General features: G+C 40.5%; 1 protein-coding gene across 5 annotated transcripts in view; it reads right to left on the bottom strand.

Annotated features, from left to right (window-relative positions):
• Positions 1-16,916, bottom strand: part of MFSD2B (MFSD2 lysolipid transporter B, sphingolipid) — a 45,944-nt gene that overhangs the window by 27,032 nt on the left and 1,996 nt on the right. For all 5 annotated transcript variants that reach the window (XR_010830672.1, XR_007163902.2, XR_007163903.2 and 2 more), the window contains exons 2-5: positions 12,996-13,112; positions 8,785-8,909; positions 4,455-4,578; positions 3,010-3,088 (exon numbers count right to left, since the gene is read on the bottom strand). Coding sequence is in view for 2 of the 5 variants with exons in the window: in XM_048065692.2 (XP_047921649.2) it covers positions 3,010-3,088; positions 4,455-4,578; positions 8,785-8,909; positions 12,996-13,112 (445 nt within the window). In the remaining 3 variants the exon portion in view is untranslated. The remainder of the gene's footprint in view (positions 1-3,009; positions 3,089-4,454; positions 4,579-8,784; positions 8,910-12,995; positions 13,113-16,916) is intronic.

Genomic DNA, 16,916 nt, shown 5'->3' with positions numbered 1-16,916 from the left:
CATCAGTACAAGGGAGCACCTAAAAACCAGCTAGTCTCCATTTTGGAAAGCAAAGATATCTAACCACAGGTATCCAGATCATGCTCCATGCACTCAAAATCAAAGCAGTTAGTTGTTACAACCCCGCCGCCAGTGACTGTTGAGTAATTTGGGTTTAGACCCTTCTCATTCTGAGGGATTTCCAGCCTACCGCTCCTATTTCCACGCAAGATGACCATACCCAGCATCCCCAGTGCAGGGAGATAAACTGAGTTCCTGTCCTAGCTCCAGGTACTATTTAAGCATTTTGCATAAAGATTCATAGAATTAAGTACATGAACAGATTAGGAACAAGGACCAAGACTCACTGCTTCTGAGAGAATATTCTTCTCATTGACCTAAGCACTAGGGCTCCTTCTACTAAAAGGGTTAAGCACTGCACTTCAGACAGGGCAGTAACAAAAGCTGTAAGCAGCTATGGAAAATCAAGGAAGGAAAAGGCAAGACAGGCACACAGGAGACTTGGATCAGGTAAATCATTGCCAGTATGTTTGCACACAGAGAATGATTCTGAATGGAAGATCTGAGGCTTCGTGTTACATAAATTTAAACCAAGAGGTTAAAAAAAAAAAAAAAGTTTCTTCCCAAACTTCATGCCTAATCTTCCCAGCAATGATACAGTTTAATCCATCCAAACAAAAGCGGCTGATGGTGGAAATCCTAACCTCAAGCTGATCTGAATTGTTTTGCCACAATCCAGTCTCTGATGCATCTCGCAGAGCTTCCAAACTGCTCTGTTTGTGCTGTCCCAGCACAAAAGAATAATACCTGAGTCACGCCTTTCATTCAAAACACCACCTACAGCTTTATAACCTTTATCTAAGACACCACATCAGCATTTTACCAAGCACCTGCATACAATAAAACTCAGAAACATTATTATAGGCAACAGAAACACAACTATTATGAAACTTCTTATTTTCTAAGAAGTGCCAGGAGCTGAGAATCAGGCAGATTTCAAAGTTTTGGGGTGCTCAGAATTGATAATGTGTTACTTTCCACCACAGCAAAGAAAGCAGATCTCCTGGAGAAAAGATTGTACCTTGGAGTAGGTTCTATTTTGCCCCAGATATAAGTAGTATTTATCTGAAAACAACTTTGGAATCCAGCATTTCTATCATGCATTTACAGTAAGGAGCAGGAGAAAATGTATAATAAACAGTTCTGCTTCTCTCCAGTAGAGGGGAGTGGATCCTCTGTCCCCAACCTTTTGTTTTTTAAAACACACCAGATTACACCGCTGTTTGTCTCTAAGCAATTGAAGAAATGCCTGAACAACTAACCGCATCCAAGAAAGTCTGTCAATGAGAATTCTCTATGAAACCCACAGAGAAGTAAGAGAAGAGTTTTTAAGTAAGGTCTTGCTAAAAAATAATAATAATAACAAAGAAATCTCACATAGTCATAACCATTATAAGAAAACTCATCTCCAAACAGATGTTATTTCAAAATAGACAAAAATACTAACATCTGAGAAGCCAAAATTATGGTTAATTGCACCACCCTAAATTATATTAGTAGAACAGCTGTATACTATAAAGTTAAACACTTTTCTGAACGGTAAAATGACACTATAAATGTACAACACCTCTTACCCATAGAGCTCAAGAGCACTTATTAGCAAGAATTTCACATGCCTGTGAACTTATATTGGACTAGCAGATAGGAAAGCACATTTATTTGGATCACAGCCTCTGAAGACATAAAACCAGACAACAGAAAACACTAGGTATGTGGATTTAGTTAGAATTCAAGCCAGATGACTCGAGATCCAGTCACTGCCAAAGAATATAACACAACTGGAATCTCCTGCTGTTTAGCTCTGTGACTGCTAGCCCCGGCTTTCTCTTGACATAGTTGATGATAATGCAAATTACAACCAATCCATGTGGCTGAGAAGGGCCTGGGTTGCGCAGGGGATATTAGATCTAGAATTTCTGGTGTGATATTTTAGCACTTCTGGCCATATCATTGTGCCTCTATGGTCCAGTTTTCTGTATACTCGAGCAAGTATGTTGAGGGTTAGAAGAACTAAGGGAAGAGAAAAGGGTTCTTGCTGTGAAAACAGATGCAAAAACAACAACAAAAAAATCATAAGCTACTCTAAAGCGACACTGAAGGACTAGTTAAGACAGAAAAATCTTTCATGTGACATCTGAGCACTCTTTTCTCTTTGCCTTGCTTAATGCTAGCGGACATGAGAGACAGCAGCTACACAATACAGAAGGCGTGAGAACAGAGCTGAGGAGAGAAGGAAGCAAGAAACTGTTCTTACATGCGTTTTGTGAGCTATACAGGAATTCTTGAAAAGATTTTCATTGCACTTTTTGGTTTTAACAATTTGCTTCAAAGCAAAATCTTTGTGTGGTTTTGGAGAGCAAAGAGATAAGAGCCTGAGATATGGTCTGTAAGCTGTCATTCTTTTAACTAATACAGTCAGAGTGTTAGTTATATAACAAGATCTTTCTGCTAGCTACCTGCAATACCTTAGATTTAAAAAGACACAGACATAATAAAAAGAGAGATTTTAATTGGTGTGAATGTTCACACACACACAAAAAAAAGAAAATCCAAAGTAAAATAAAAAAAAGCTCAAAATTACTTTCAGACTTTTTTAATGGAATGTAAAATGAGATCAGCACTTTGTTATTTCCCCTAAAAATCATCTTTAAATGAAATAATTATTCTGCATCCAGGCTTTGGGTAATTTTTATTTTTCTCCTGGCTAGCAATAAACTGAAAAGAGTTTATAGCTAATTTGACAATTTGAGACAATAAAACATTAATATCTCCCATTTAGCTAGAAAAATTGAAGCGTCTACAGGACAAAATACTTCTCATCAGATATTAAAAATCTCATGTAGAAGTCCAATCTAGGGACACAAAACATTAGGAACTTCCTATAGCTAGAGAATGATTTTAAATAAAAGTCAGCCCCGATCCACATGAGAAAGCCCGTATCACACTCACGGTATGCCGTTGCAGAATCTCGCTCCTTCTGGTCTGTGCTGAGAAACATGGTGAGAGCAGTATATGGTACCTGGAATAGCTATGCAAAAAAAGAACATCATTCAGGAAGTTTCAAGGTAGATGATGTACTTCTTTGATATCCACGAAAATGGTTTAATGTAACGTTAGAAGTCATTTATTTAGAACATGGCATCTTTTAGCAGAAAGACCTGGCTTTTTTTTTTTCTGTTTTATAAAGCATGTAAGAGCAAAAAAACTCTTTCATAATACAAATAATGAATAATAAATTGCCAGAAGGCTTGATCTTAATGCTGCGCTCATTCAGCTTCTTTGGGAAAAAGTCCTTTAAAACCAGGCTATAAAGCATCTAGTTTTCTTTGCACTAGGAGACTATCACATTCCTATCTTGAGCTCACTAACAGGAAGCAAAGCCATAATAAAATAATAAAATTTTCCACCTTATTCAAGCCAGAAGACTGCATACATCCCCAAATATTTCAGTATTTGTTTCATTACATAATTCTTTAACTGTCTGGGAACCACTTTTTTAAAATATGACCTAGTGAAATTCAATCAGCCAGGTTTCACCCTGCTGTATTGCACTGCAGCTGCCTCACTTCCAGTCCTGATCTGCTGCGAGGTACTGCTTTGTTCTGGAGATACCTTCTTTCACCTTGATACTGGCTACAAGGCAGAACTGGGTGACACAGCCCCTGCATGTACAGTATGGAATATGTCAGAGAAGTTCCTTCGGATCTACTGAAATAATAGTTTCTACAATATGGTTTTTAATACTACAAGTCGTGCAATATAGCACAAAAAATCATGTGTTCAAACTCTTTTATCCAGACATAAATATCATGATAACTATTATCAATACTATTTCAGCTCTGGGACTCTTTTTCCTTGCCTTCCACCTTGAGTCAAAGCACCCAGAACTAGAGCCACAAAGCCATTTGGTCTCCTATCTGCCCCTGAAAACAGAAGTTGTGAAAAGTTAGATGTCTAACTGGAATGTAGGAATCTAAATATCTCTGTGGATCTATTCAAGAATGAGTTAAGTACCCAAGACACCTCACTAATTTCCCAGAAGGCTGAGATGGTTTATGACACTGTCTTTCCTCAGATGTGCACTACTGGCCTTCAGCAGAAGTATGCTACCCTTTCGTGTGCATACTGCTAGGTCACCTGCCTTAGCCTCAACTACTAGAGAAAGTTACTGGAAGTAATCTGGCTGAAATAGCAAGTCATTTGCCAGAGAAAACCTGGGCAGAAACCATGAACCAGCAGAGTTTGATAAAGAGACATCTACCGATCCCTTAAAACTTGCTAGAAGTTGAAATATAATGTAAAGATTTGTTAAACCTCAGTTTATTAAATTGGAATGCAATAACAGAAAACAAGCAGGTTACTGCTGAGAACATCATGACTTGTAACCTACTTACTGTGGTCAGTGCTTGGAAAAGGCAGTAGAAAGTCAGGTACCATGCAACTCTTCCTGATACAAAAGGAGGCAGGTACCACATGAAAAAATAGGACACTACTGTGAAGGGTGTACATGCCAGCATCCTGCAAAGAGAATTAGCACATGCCAACAATCTCAACGTAAGGATAGCAAACAAAGCACATTACGTTTTCCTCCTCATACTCAGTATCATGCAATTTGTTTTATGTGCAGTTTTCCTAAATACAAAAATGACGTGATTTTAAGCATTAAATGTCTGCATGTGTTAAATGCGCAAATTAATATAAAATGTAAGTACTTCCACAAAATGTAAAACAGCAAATCTGAAGGAAAAAAAAAAGCTATACTTACATTAATATCCTACTCAGAACTGACACAATTGCCTTGCACTTGTACTGTAATAGCACAACTATATTGCTACTCCTTAGTACATCCCTAGACTACATCTTTATTAGAAAGAATCACTGAAAACTAAGCCCTGTTGTCACATGTCATAACATACTTCAGCAGTGTTTCCATGAGCTTACTTATTAGGAAGGATTCCTCATTCTAATTTTAACACCTTCAGCTTTCCTCTCAACTTGCCCTCTCCACTGCTACTTCAAACAAATGCAAACACGTTGGTATAAACACTGAAAACAGCACAAAAGGTAATGGGCAGCTCACTGCAAGACTTCCTATGGTCTGTATCTACTCCGGTATATAATTATTTACTCCATTTTACTCAACAGTAAAACTCCTAATCACTCCAAACACAAAAGGAGCATCAGGAAGGTGGCTTAAAAACAGAACTACAGAACCTTAAATTCCAGACGTTGCCATGTACCAGCAATTAATCACACTGGGTCTAAAAATGATTTCAAGCGAACAACGCTTCAAACTCTGTGATATGGAAGAAGTGATCAGATGCTATTATTTCCTGAAAGTCTGAGCTGCAGCAGCACCAGAGCTCTCCCACGTTCTTGTAAATCAGACATCAAACAATGCAATTAGATGACCAAGATCACAATAAAAAATATCCAAACACGTAAGAGAAAACAGATTAATCCCTTCACAACAGCACTACTGACATTGGGGGTCAGCTGATTATTTTGCAATCATGAACCGAAAACGTGGCATACAAAAGAGTAATGTGGGTAAATAGTTCAGTAAAACAATGACTTTCCCACACTGCTCTGGGGGGATGGACAGCATCACTGGGAGCTAAACATTTGCAAGGAAAGTGCCATGGTATTCTCTGTCTCTCCAGTTTCCAGGCCATAGTTCATATACAGCTGATCAGCAATGGAAAACACAAAGAAGGGTACAATCCCCACCCATGTCAGGGAATCTACCTTCTGCGAAAGTGTGAGCTTTTCCAGACTGGTGTCCAGACAGAGACACCACAATGAAATGTTTTATGGTCATTTTTTTTGTGCAACTTCTCAGCAACAACCCTCTTAGTCGCATTATTCTCTCCTCTTTCCAAATTGATGATTTTCCATTATTAACTCCTTTGACAAAATATTTGACCCGATTTGTGTATTTTAAGTCCATGTCTGCTTATGCCATTTAAAGGCATTACATAGAAGACATCAGTAATGGCTGATGACTTCCTACTATATTATGTACGGTATTAAGCCATACTTAAACTTTTGCCCTCTTTAGTAATGTTTGTGCTTTGTGGGCAAACTTTTCTGACTGAGCCAATTCCAATTGCTTCACTCTGGATACTTAGGAAATCAGAATAATTTCGAAGTAATAAAAGTATTTTTAGACTAACAGGAGATATATTTTTTCCTTACATAAAAATGATCTGAGCACCAAAGCACAGGAACAAAATTCCTATGAAAAACTACCATTACCAAAAAAAAAAATAAAAAATAGACAAAATCCTTCTGGAAAGAAAGCAGCTGGTTGATGAGTGCATGTTGAAGGATGCACTTCATGTAGAAGATTCTTCCTCTAAGAAGTGCAAGTTGTACAGTCATTGGTTTACAGTACAAAGGGCTGCTAAGGTCACACTTCTGCTAGGATGGGAGTTATCCTAATATTGATCTAATATCAACACTAAATGTGCTTATTTGCAGTATTTTCAGAAAAGTGAAAAAATGCATCAGAATACATCTACTGGCATTTGTTATAAAAATGTCATTTGTCAGATATGAACAGCTCACAATTTTCTGTAGCTCTAAAACCACATGACAGCAAGAGAACCAGCAGCTAAAAAAAATGGCTTATTTTCCTTGACGTTTCAACTACTTCACTCAGGATACTACATGTTTACACTTAGATTTTAGTTGTGAATCAAGTTTGGGGATAATATTAATTCAAAATTCATAACTAATTCAAAATGTCTGGCAATACATCCTTACAATGCATGAGATAGAGCAGTGATTAAAGACTCCCTATTTCACAAACTACTTAGTCTCCCCTTGACTTCTAAAATAAAATAAATAAAATATCACTAGTGGTGTCCCCCAGGGCTCGGTACTGGGGCCGGTCCTCTTTAATATCTTTATCGATGATCTGGATGAGGGCGTCCAGTGCACCCTCAGTAAGTTTGCAGATGACACCAAGCTAAGTGCGTGTGTCGATCTGCTCGAGGGCAGGAAGGCTCTGCAGGAGGATCTGGATAGGCTGGACCGATGGGCTGAGGTCAACTGTATGAAGTTCAACAAGGCCAAGTGCCGGGTCCTGCACCTGGGGCGCAACAACCCCAAGCAGTGCTACAGGCTGGGAGATGAGTGGCTGGAAAGCTGCCTGGCCGAGAAGGACCTGGGAGTACTGGTTGATAGTCGGCTGAATATGAGCCAGCAGTGTGCTCAGGTGGCCAAGAAGGCCAACAGCATCCTGGCCTGTATAAGCAGCAGTGTGGCCAGCAGGTCTAGGGAGGTGATTGTCCCCCTGTACTCGGCTCTGGTGAGGCCGCACCTTGAGTACTGTGTTCAGTTTTGGGCCCCTCGCTACAGGAAGGACATGGACGTGCTCGAGCGAGTCCAGAGAAGGGCGACCAAGCTGGTGAGGGGTCTGGAGAACAAGTCTTACGAGGAGCGGCTGAGGGAGCTGGGATTGTTCAGCCTGGAGAAGAGGAGGCTCAGGGGCGACCTTATCGCTCTCTACAGTTACCTTAAAGGAGGCTGTAGAGAGGTAGGGGTTGGTCTGTTCTCCTACGTGCCTGGTGAAAGGACGAGGGGGAATGGGCGAAAGTTGTGACAGGGGAGGTTTAGGTTGGATGTTAGGAAGAACTTCTTTACCGAAAGGGTTATTAAGCATTGGAACGGGCTGCCCAGGGAGGTGGTGGAGTCACCATCCCTGGAGGTCTTTAAAAGACGTTTAGATGTAGAGCTTAGCGATATGGTTTAGTGGAGTACTTAGTGTTAGGTCGGAGGTTGGACTCGATGATCTTGGAGGTCTCTTCCAACCTAGAAATCTGTGATACTGTGAAAATAAAATATTAATGCCCTCTAGCATGGTTGAGCTTGGGTTCCTCTTAACATGGACCACTCCTTTACAACTTTCTTGCTTCACACCTATCAATCTCCTTTTTATATGAGATCTTCTTATATGAACATTCATTCTTCTAATTCTGCTAACATGGGGATGGTACATGTGAGAGTGTTACTTGCCATGCAGATTTTGCTCGACAGTAGCTTGAATGCATACAAGATATAAGTACATCATAGAGAAACATCACTCTGTCCCTTTAGAAATGCTGATCGAAATCCTAGAGCGTTTCTTTCCTCTATAAAACTCATGGTGATTTTTCAGTTAAGCACTTTGATTACGGGGACACACCAGGAACAGGAACAGAGTGATTGCTATAAGGAAGAATGAAACAGAGATTCACATCTGTTCCAGGTGTATGCACGTATCTTTTACTGAGCTGGAAGGCTGAGAGCATTAAAGTTAAGGGAGCTCCTGAAAGGCTGATGTGGGAAGTGATGGCACACTAGGACACGAGTAGAAATTACAACTTTGTGAAGGAGTGTAGCGAAACTAAAAGGAATCTAGACAGAGATGACCAGGTTTTACAGCTGAGATTCTAGTTTTGTTAAAAAAGTGGTGTCTTGGCTTTATCTGTTGGTTTATCAAATGGTAGAAAATCTTTTGCATGTTTTCCACAGGTGAAGAAGCTAAAGGGAAATAGATGACGTTATAATTTTTCTTTTTGATTTTATGTATGTGGAATGAATATGATCACCGTTGCTTGGGAAACAGGCAAGGAAAAATAAGTCTAATTCAATGAGAAGACTGTATGATCACAACACACATATACAAAATATTTATATACATACACATGTAAAATATATGTACAGATTTCTGCTTACCAAGGCATGAGCCGGCCAATTTTTGTCCATTTACTTTTGCTGATAAAAAAGCCAGCAACAGGATCAGTAACTGCTCCTGAGGCTTTGCCAATGAACAGCACCAAAGAGGCATGGAACGGTGTGATCTGAAAGTACAAACACAGTACTCTGAACAAGAGCCATTGTCCCTCAGTACAATGAAACAGCAGAAAGCAACTTTCCAGAAAGAACCTCAGTGTTTTAAAGAGTAATGTTAACTCATTTACAAAACATGGCTGCTGCTGTCATAGAAGTTACTACTAGCTACCCTATTGGTTTCCCATAGCAAACAAACAAAACATTGAGACAGGCATCATGCAAAATGGGATTAGAGAGGAAAAATGCAAGGAAGGGGAGATTATAGATGTGTTCAGAACTAGGAAGATGAGGCAGATGGTCGAATAGGAGATTGAAGCCCTTGTTTTAGTTATAAAACCTGACAGAGTGTCTCTGTAACTTTCCCCTCAGCTTGTTCCCTACCAAAGTCCCATTTCCAGATCACTGTCTTGACGTGACCTAGAGAAGAGCAGAGGTGGCTGTGTACATACATTCAGGCTTTTTCATCTCCTGAGATTACCAACAAGGCTGCCAGCTTGTGGCATGAGGCTGCAGATCACAGAAGGGTTAAAAACTTGTGGTTTCTCCTTGAAGCACCTAGTTCATGCTACCAAAACTATAGGCGTGAAAAAAAGTCATTGAAATCTATATAATCATGAATGTTCTCTTAAATCTTTTAAAATAAATATGGAGAGAGGCCACTGAAACAGCCTGTGAGACTTGAAGAGTGACTGCAGAAAACACCCTTCGTCTATACGTGACTTCATGCCCTCACTTCTTTAAGCCAGCTGGAAGCCTGGTGAATGCAGCGAATCCAACACCAAGCTTGAGGTAATATTCCCTGCTTTTCTGCAGGGTTTACTCCTCCCAGGCACCATCACCTGCCTTCAGCTTGCACAGGTCCCCTGCGCACAGAAATGGCTGCAGGTATTCCCTCAGAGGTGAAAGAAAGGCACAACAATGTCCGAAATATCCACAATGACCTTTGTTAAAGGCAGATGCTACATGCTTCTGTAACCACACTTGTTAGATTTTAGTCCAAATTAGGTGAAATTGCAGAAATAGCTAATCTTCCTGCCACTGCCAGCTCCAAGACACATACCCACCCCAAAAAGCTTAGGAACAAGGAAGGACTGGGGCTGGTACTGCAGCAGGTAACGACAGCAGCTCTCTGAGCATCCCATTGCTGCACTGCAGGACAAGGCTGGGATGTGTCCCACAGCACCGTAGTGGGGTCCAGGCTGGCCACCTTTGGTGACTTGCGCCCTCCCGCTGCCACGGTGGCAACACGAACAAAATAATGATGCAGAAAGATACAGCAGTTGAAATACTGCATTGAAATATGGACACATGGACAGAAAGTTTGAAATTAGGTGGGTTTTGTATTGGCATTTTGCTCAAATAACGTGAGTAGACAGAAAGGAAGTAAAGAGAGGTGGAAGAAAGCCTTGAAAACTAAAGGAGGAAAAGGAGAAAAGCTAAGGCCTCTCTTACATTAGGAGTGGAGTCTTTGCACAGTCTCCCCATTTCTGTCATCTACAGGGGCTTATATATCCCTTAACTGCATTTTCTTTCCCTAAATTTAAACAGTTTCAACACCAGTGCCAGCAACTTCTCAGTGCTAATGCAAAACAAGATAAAATATGCTAAATTCACCCATTTCAAAAGGGAGAAAGACCAGAATCATATTATCAGAGGTTTTAGTGTTTTCTAGTAATGTAATTCAAGGCTTCTGTGTGGTTTGGAGTTATATTTGGGTGTCTGTAGTTTATACAGGTAATTTAGGTGGAACATGGAATTCAAATGGAAAAAGTATAAGCTACGAAAAGTGAATACAAATGTAATTTTCTTAGAAGGGGCCCAGATTATGCAATAAGGTTTACGCATAGTTTCACAGTCTCAGAAAGAGCTGAAACAGTTCTGCCCTCTAAGTGGGCAAGATTTAAATTCAGGCACTGACTATAAAATGAAATACTATCCACTGGAAATATATGGGAAAAAGGCAAAACAAACAAAAAAAGACAAAACCATGGGAATTCAGAGCTGTTGATCAGGCCTTGAAAAAATTCCGCCCCTGCAGGATTCCTTCAGAGAACAAATTAAGCCATCAAGGAACAAATAATTAAGGCCCTTAATGAAGTAATAAGAGTATTCTTACAAATGTTAAGCAAAATTATTGGATTTCAGTAGAAGCTTGTTAACAAAAATAATTATGTCATTTATTTAGGTAGTGTCCGGAGATTCAGGAATGGAACCTGAGCTTCCTGGACACTGTACACAAACACACAAAGAAATAAATGATCCCTAGCTTCAAGAACAGTCAGCATGGGCTTGCATAAGAAGCAGTGTGGCCAGCAGGGCTAGGGAAGTGATTGTGCCCCTGTACTCGGCTCTGGTGAGGCCGCACCTCAAGTACTGTGTTCAGTTTTGGGCCCCTCACTACAAGAAGGACATGGAGGTGCTCGAGCGAGTCCAGAGAAGGGCAACAAAGCTGGTGAGGGGTCTGGAGAACAAGTCTGACGAGGAGCGGCTGAGGGAGCTGGGGTTGTTTAGCCTGGAAAAGAGGAGGCTCAGGGGCGACCTTATCGCACTCTACAGGTACCTTAAAGGAGGCTGTAGAGAGGTGGGGGTTGGTCTGTTCTCCCATGAGCCTGGTGACAGGACGAGGGGGAATGGGCTAAAGTTGTGCCAGAGGAGGTTTAGGTTGGATATTAGGAAGAACTTCTTTACTGAAAGGGTTGTTAGGCATTGGAATGGGCTGCCCAGGGAAGTGGTTGAGTCACCATCCATGGAGGTCTTTAAAAGATGTTTAGATGTTGAACTTAGTGATATGGTTTAGTGGAGGACTTGTTAGTGTTAGGTCAGAGGTTGGACTGGGTGATCTTGGAGGTCTCTTCCAACCTAGATGATTCTGTGATTCTGTGAAGAATTTGCAGTTTCTGTGGTAGGCAGAGGATGGGAAAATTCCCATATTTATAAGCATCCTGGAAAACTGTATTAGTGTATTCCTCATCCAGTTTGTGCTTCCTCATCTCCATCCTTGATGCAGGTACAAAACAGCTGTGGTCAGAGCTGCATCCACCTCCTGCTGCACCTCCAAGCGGTCACTTCTTCCACCTTCAGCTCTCCTCAGACATCCACTTGCCATCCTTGACACTGCTGTCCAAATCTGGCCCCTTTTCCTGTGACTTTGACCTCTACAAGACATAACTCCCCTGCCCTGGTTGCGATATTCTGTCTTTCTACATCTTAAACAGCAAATGGATAGTATCTGATCCAGAACCTCCTGGGTTTTTTTTGTTTGTTTGTTTTCTCCAGCAAATAAAAACAGTCATCAGTGCTGAAATCCACTATGGTCTCAGCCACAGCTGTTTTCACAGCCCCTGCAGTTTGGCCTTTTCTCCCTAAAACCCTTTCTTCCACCCTATAATACCTTATCTATCCCACTTAGTTGCCACACAGACATACAAGACAATCCAGAACAGTGAAAAATGCTTATGGGTTCATTTTTTTTGTTTCTCTGCTGCCCTGGAATCTAGCTGGAGCACTGAAAGTCAGCTGAATGGGATGACTCCTGCTGCTTTTTTTCACGAAGTCTATTTCTGCACTAGAAAGCCACACACCAGCAGCAAAGAACCTTCAGGAAGGATCACTCAGCTTTCTTTGCAAAGGATAATTATCCTAGTCCAAACAAATAAAACTGACATGAAATTATGATGACTACTGGATGCAACTGCAGTAATTTTGGACTAAACTGAATGAACAAAAATTCACAACCTCAATACAGTACTAAGAGTGTTGCAGATGTCTCCTATCTTAGACACTCTTGATATCAAGAATATCTTTTGCTCGTGTCTGCAAGTGAGAGAGCTCTGGAGTGCCTAAAGCTCTACTGATGATCACAAACTAAAAGGAAATGACGGCCACTACAAGTCAGAAAGGAAACTAGGAAGAAAAACATATTTTTCCGGACAAGTGTATGCAGCTTCCAGGATGCTGAACAGCTAAAGGCAATGCTAACAAGACAATTTAAAAGCATTATTAGAGAATTTACCTTTTATAGTTCTAGGCACATTTTTGATGACACCCAAGTTGAAGGAAATCTGCAATCTGTAAAGGTTTCTTGTGCTACTTACATGGGCTATATCTAGCAGGTAGATCTGTAGGAAGAAAGCAGCAGCGCTCCCTGCCACTTGGTTTGGGGCACCTCCTATTGCATAGCATAACTTGCCACAAACTGAGAGCCTGTATTCCTGTGCAAGGAGAAACAGAACAGTTGATGAGAAGAACAAAGTACACACAATAAGAACTGCAAAAGTCATAATATTAAAGTCTGAGGCTAACACCAAATTCAGGTATTGCTTCACAGGTATTCCGTTAACAAACCCATATGCCCTAAATCCCTACCATCATTTAAATGCTGATTGTTTGGGTTTTTAAAAGTTTTGTTCTTCAGTTCAGCCCCTAAAACCAAATCACAGTGTTCCTACACAGGAATTTAGGTTTACCTACCTGCTTCTCATCAGCTATTCAGACCAGGTTGTTGGATGAGGCCTTGGCCAACTGATCTAGTGGGTGGCATTGCTGCCCATGGCAGGGGGTTGGAACGAGATGGCTTTAAGGTCCCTTCCAACCCAAGCTGTTCAACGATTCTATTAAAAAGGAACCAGTTTATAAGCAAGGAGAAACAAAATGCACATACTGTAATTCTGTTTTCTGGTTGTGTCTTTGAGCATTTAATTCAGATTTTAAAAATGCTGAAAACTTTCCTTTTTTTCATTTAAAATTATTTCTTACATTAACCTTTCAGGCCATAATAATCGATATATGCTCTCTTACCATAATAATTAGACAACATTCATAGAGGAAGAAAATTTCTACAGTCAAAGGCAGACTGAATACACTCCAAAGATTTGTGTCTCATTCATTCCTCACTTTGCCACAAGTTGCCGGTGAGACCCTGGAAAAGTCACTTACTTTCTGTATTTTCTCTTCTTCTTTTCTTTTTTTTTTTAAACCAGTGAAAATTGATAAAATAGAGAAAGTGACTTTGGGCCCCAAGTACTGCTTAGGAAGGACTAAGACACTCTGTGAGTTTCAAAACTTTTACAAAACTGCTCTCCCAGCTGCATTTTGATGTGTGCTTGAAAATTACCATAAGCATCCAAGAATATTCTTCAATAGAACTGACAAATAATAGTAAGATAAAAGCTGAAAATAAGGTTTCAAACTCATAATTAGAAGACAAAAGATGTACAGTCTAATAGAAATGCTAATGAAGAATGCTGTGTTTTCCACTAGTAACAGTTTCAGAATACCAGAAAGCCTTTAAAAATATCTCAGAGTTAATTTCATGTTGTAAAACTCAAAGTACAGGGAGAAAATGACTCTATTAATCTTGTATTCCTTTCATAGGGACAACATATTCACCCTAAATTTTGACTTTTGAGAAATTTAACACATATTCTATCCCTCCTTAAAGACTGCCGTCAGGAGAAGTCAGGACACAGAAAAAAAAGAGTAGTAATATTAATCCTGGATCTGCCCTCTCTCTGAACTGAATACACAAGCCCTAAATTCTTACATTAGATCGAGATAAAAATAGAGATATGGTAATGAGATCCAAAACAATGATAATATTCGGATACATTACCTAGCTTCTGAACATTTTAAAATGTACTAAGTGCCATCATCGTTACCATGTGATAGAGTTTTAGACTTCTAGACAGAGCCTTTCATCATCTAATCATTCTCCTTTGAACTGTTTTATCTGAGTGGGTGCGAACAAGCAAGCACGGGTATCAGGACACTTTCCTTGTTCTGTATTGGAAAGGAAGAACAAAAAGTCTCAGGCTAATTACAGCTCTCATTACTGGCCTAGTTAAGTGTACAACCACCTTCTTCAGGGGTGACATCCCATTACTCCACCCCAGCAAAGCGAATGGTGTCAGGGCACTAGCTGCAAATCAGGGTCGCCACAGCGGGCCTCGCTTTTACTCCAGGTTGGCAATTTTCGTCCTCCAGGGGAAAAAAAAAAAAAGGAGAGTGATATACAAGCACAAGACAGACTTCATCAGACAAATGTACTATTTAATTTGATAAAAGAGACTTTAAGCCCAACAAACAGACATTCGCTGTACAAAGTAACTGACTGCTTTTCATACACGGGTCCTATTAAGCTGGGAGCTGTCTATAGACCCCACAAGTCTACTAATCTTGTTCATTTGACTTGCAACACAGTTCTCCTGAGCATTGCTCCAGGGACCGTCTACTTTTAAACCTAATCACACTGTTTTATTTTTTAATCATACCCTTCTCCTACCCCACCTCCATCCACCTAGAAATTCAATTACTTTAGAAGTTTATTTTCCTTTGATTCCTTCCCTTCTGAGCTCCAAGCATTGGCAACACGACTTCCAGCTGAAACCAAGAGACTAAGTTATTGCCATATAAATCCCGGGTCCCAATTCACCCTCAAAACAAGCTGAGAAAAACCTTCAGATCTATAATGCCTATAATTCCTACTTACTTTCCCTAGCAGCTGTCTATAGTGAAGGGCATGAAGAAAGAAAAAGCAAATGGCTTGGTGTAATGCACATCATCCCAAAATCTTTTTGTAATGCAAAGAATAATTAAAGCTAAGGTACAGAAAACAATTGACCAAGTTCTCAACTTGTAGGCAGCACTCCTCCCTTTAAAACGGTTTAATGGTTAGCAAATTTACCACCTTAGTAGTCTTAAATTTGGGGGGAGAGTCTCACTATGACTCCACACACCCTCAGGATGCTGCTCAACTGCTTTCTGAACCGCATTCCCTTGACTCTCCAGCAAAGTTAAAGATCAGGTCACAGCAGAGGCTAGGTCTCCACCGATGGCTGGTTTTGTTTCGGGGTAAAAGGAGCTGTCAGATGGGCACAGCACACGCATGGGTCCTGCTCTAGTAGCCTCAGAGCACAGGCAGCCAGCATTTCCTGAACACCCCAAAATGGAGGTTACATTCTGACCAGCACGTGTAGCACCTGCGCTCCTTTTATTTTGCCTCATTAATTCCAGAGCTCATTTGTACTCGAAGCCATAACACACTACAGCAGCTCAGCAGACAAATGACACGCTGTGAAAGGAAGCACGGCTTTGCTCATTTCAGATCTGCTGCCTGGTGATTTCACTGAGTACCCCTGAGTTTCTATCTGCTGCAAAATAATCATTCAGACTCCACATTACATTGCAGTGTCTCTCTTCCAAAAGAAGCACCCCTTAATCTATTTTGCCTCTCCGTATGAAGTTATACCATAACCACTACATTTTCTACCTCAGTAGGAGCGATTCTCTGTACCTGTGAAGTGGAAACAGTTCCTTCTTTATAAATTCCTGGGCCTACAGTTAAGAGTAGAAAAGATTACAGTATCTGGATGAGCAAGTCCTCCTAGCCGCAGTTGGGATTACACGATATTGCTAACGCTTGACTTCAGAAGCTGGCCTGACAAGGATGAAACGGATGCGAGCAGAGCAGGACGACCAGCAGCCTTGTGCTCCCTCCAAGCAGCTGCCGGAGGTTTGCTCCATTCCCCTTAAGACTGAATTCCCTGCTGCAGTGCGACCTCGAGCAACAGAAATTGCTTGATTTCTGTGGAAGCTAGCAGAAGATTTTTCACCTGTGTAAGTCCATCAGTAAGCTGCAAGTAGTGAAAAACTCACTAGAGAGCTGAATGTGTAGGCAGCGGTCAAATAAGGAGCAAAACACAAAATGTTTGTACCGAAAATTTTGTTTTGAGGCTCCTTTTTTGTACTTGAATACAATTGTGTTGACATCAAATTGCTCCTACAAGCTCTGGAGGAAAGGTGAGAGGATGGAGGTGGGAGGTAAAAGAAAGGAAGGTGAAGTTATATTCGTTTTTTTATTATTATTTTCAGATTAACTGGAAAACTTACAAATGCCCCAGTCATATCAAAGTTCATTTTGTTTCAATGTAAATCAAGAAAAGCATAATAGGTGAGAGATTTGATTTTGCTCCTTAAGTAGAGTAAGTTTAAATATTGTTACAGAAAAGTAATGCATC

Source organism: Anser cygnoides, chromosome 3 (assembly GCF_040182565.1).
Source record: "Anser cygnoides isolate HZ-2024a breed goose chromosome 3, Taihu_goose_T2T_genome, whole genome shotgun sequence".
NCBI classification, from domain to species: Eukaryota; Metazoa; Chordata; class Aves; order Anseriformes; family Anatidae; genus Anser; species Anser cygnoides.
The sequence above is the reverse complement of the archived record's forward strand: the minus strand, read 5'-3'. Positions and strand labels throughout refer to the sequence as shown.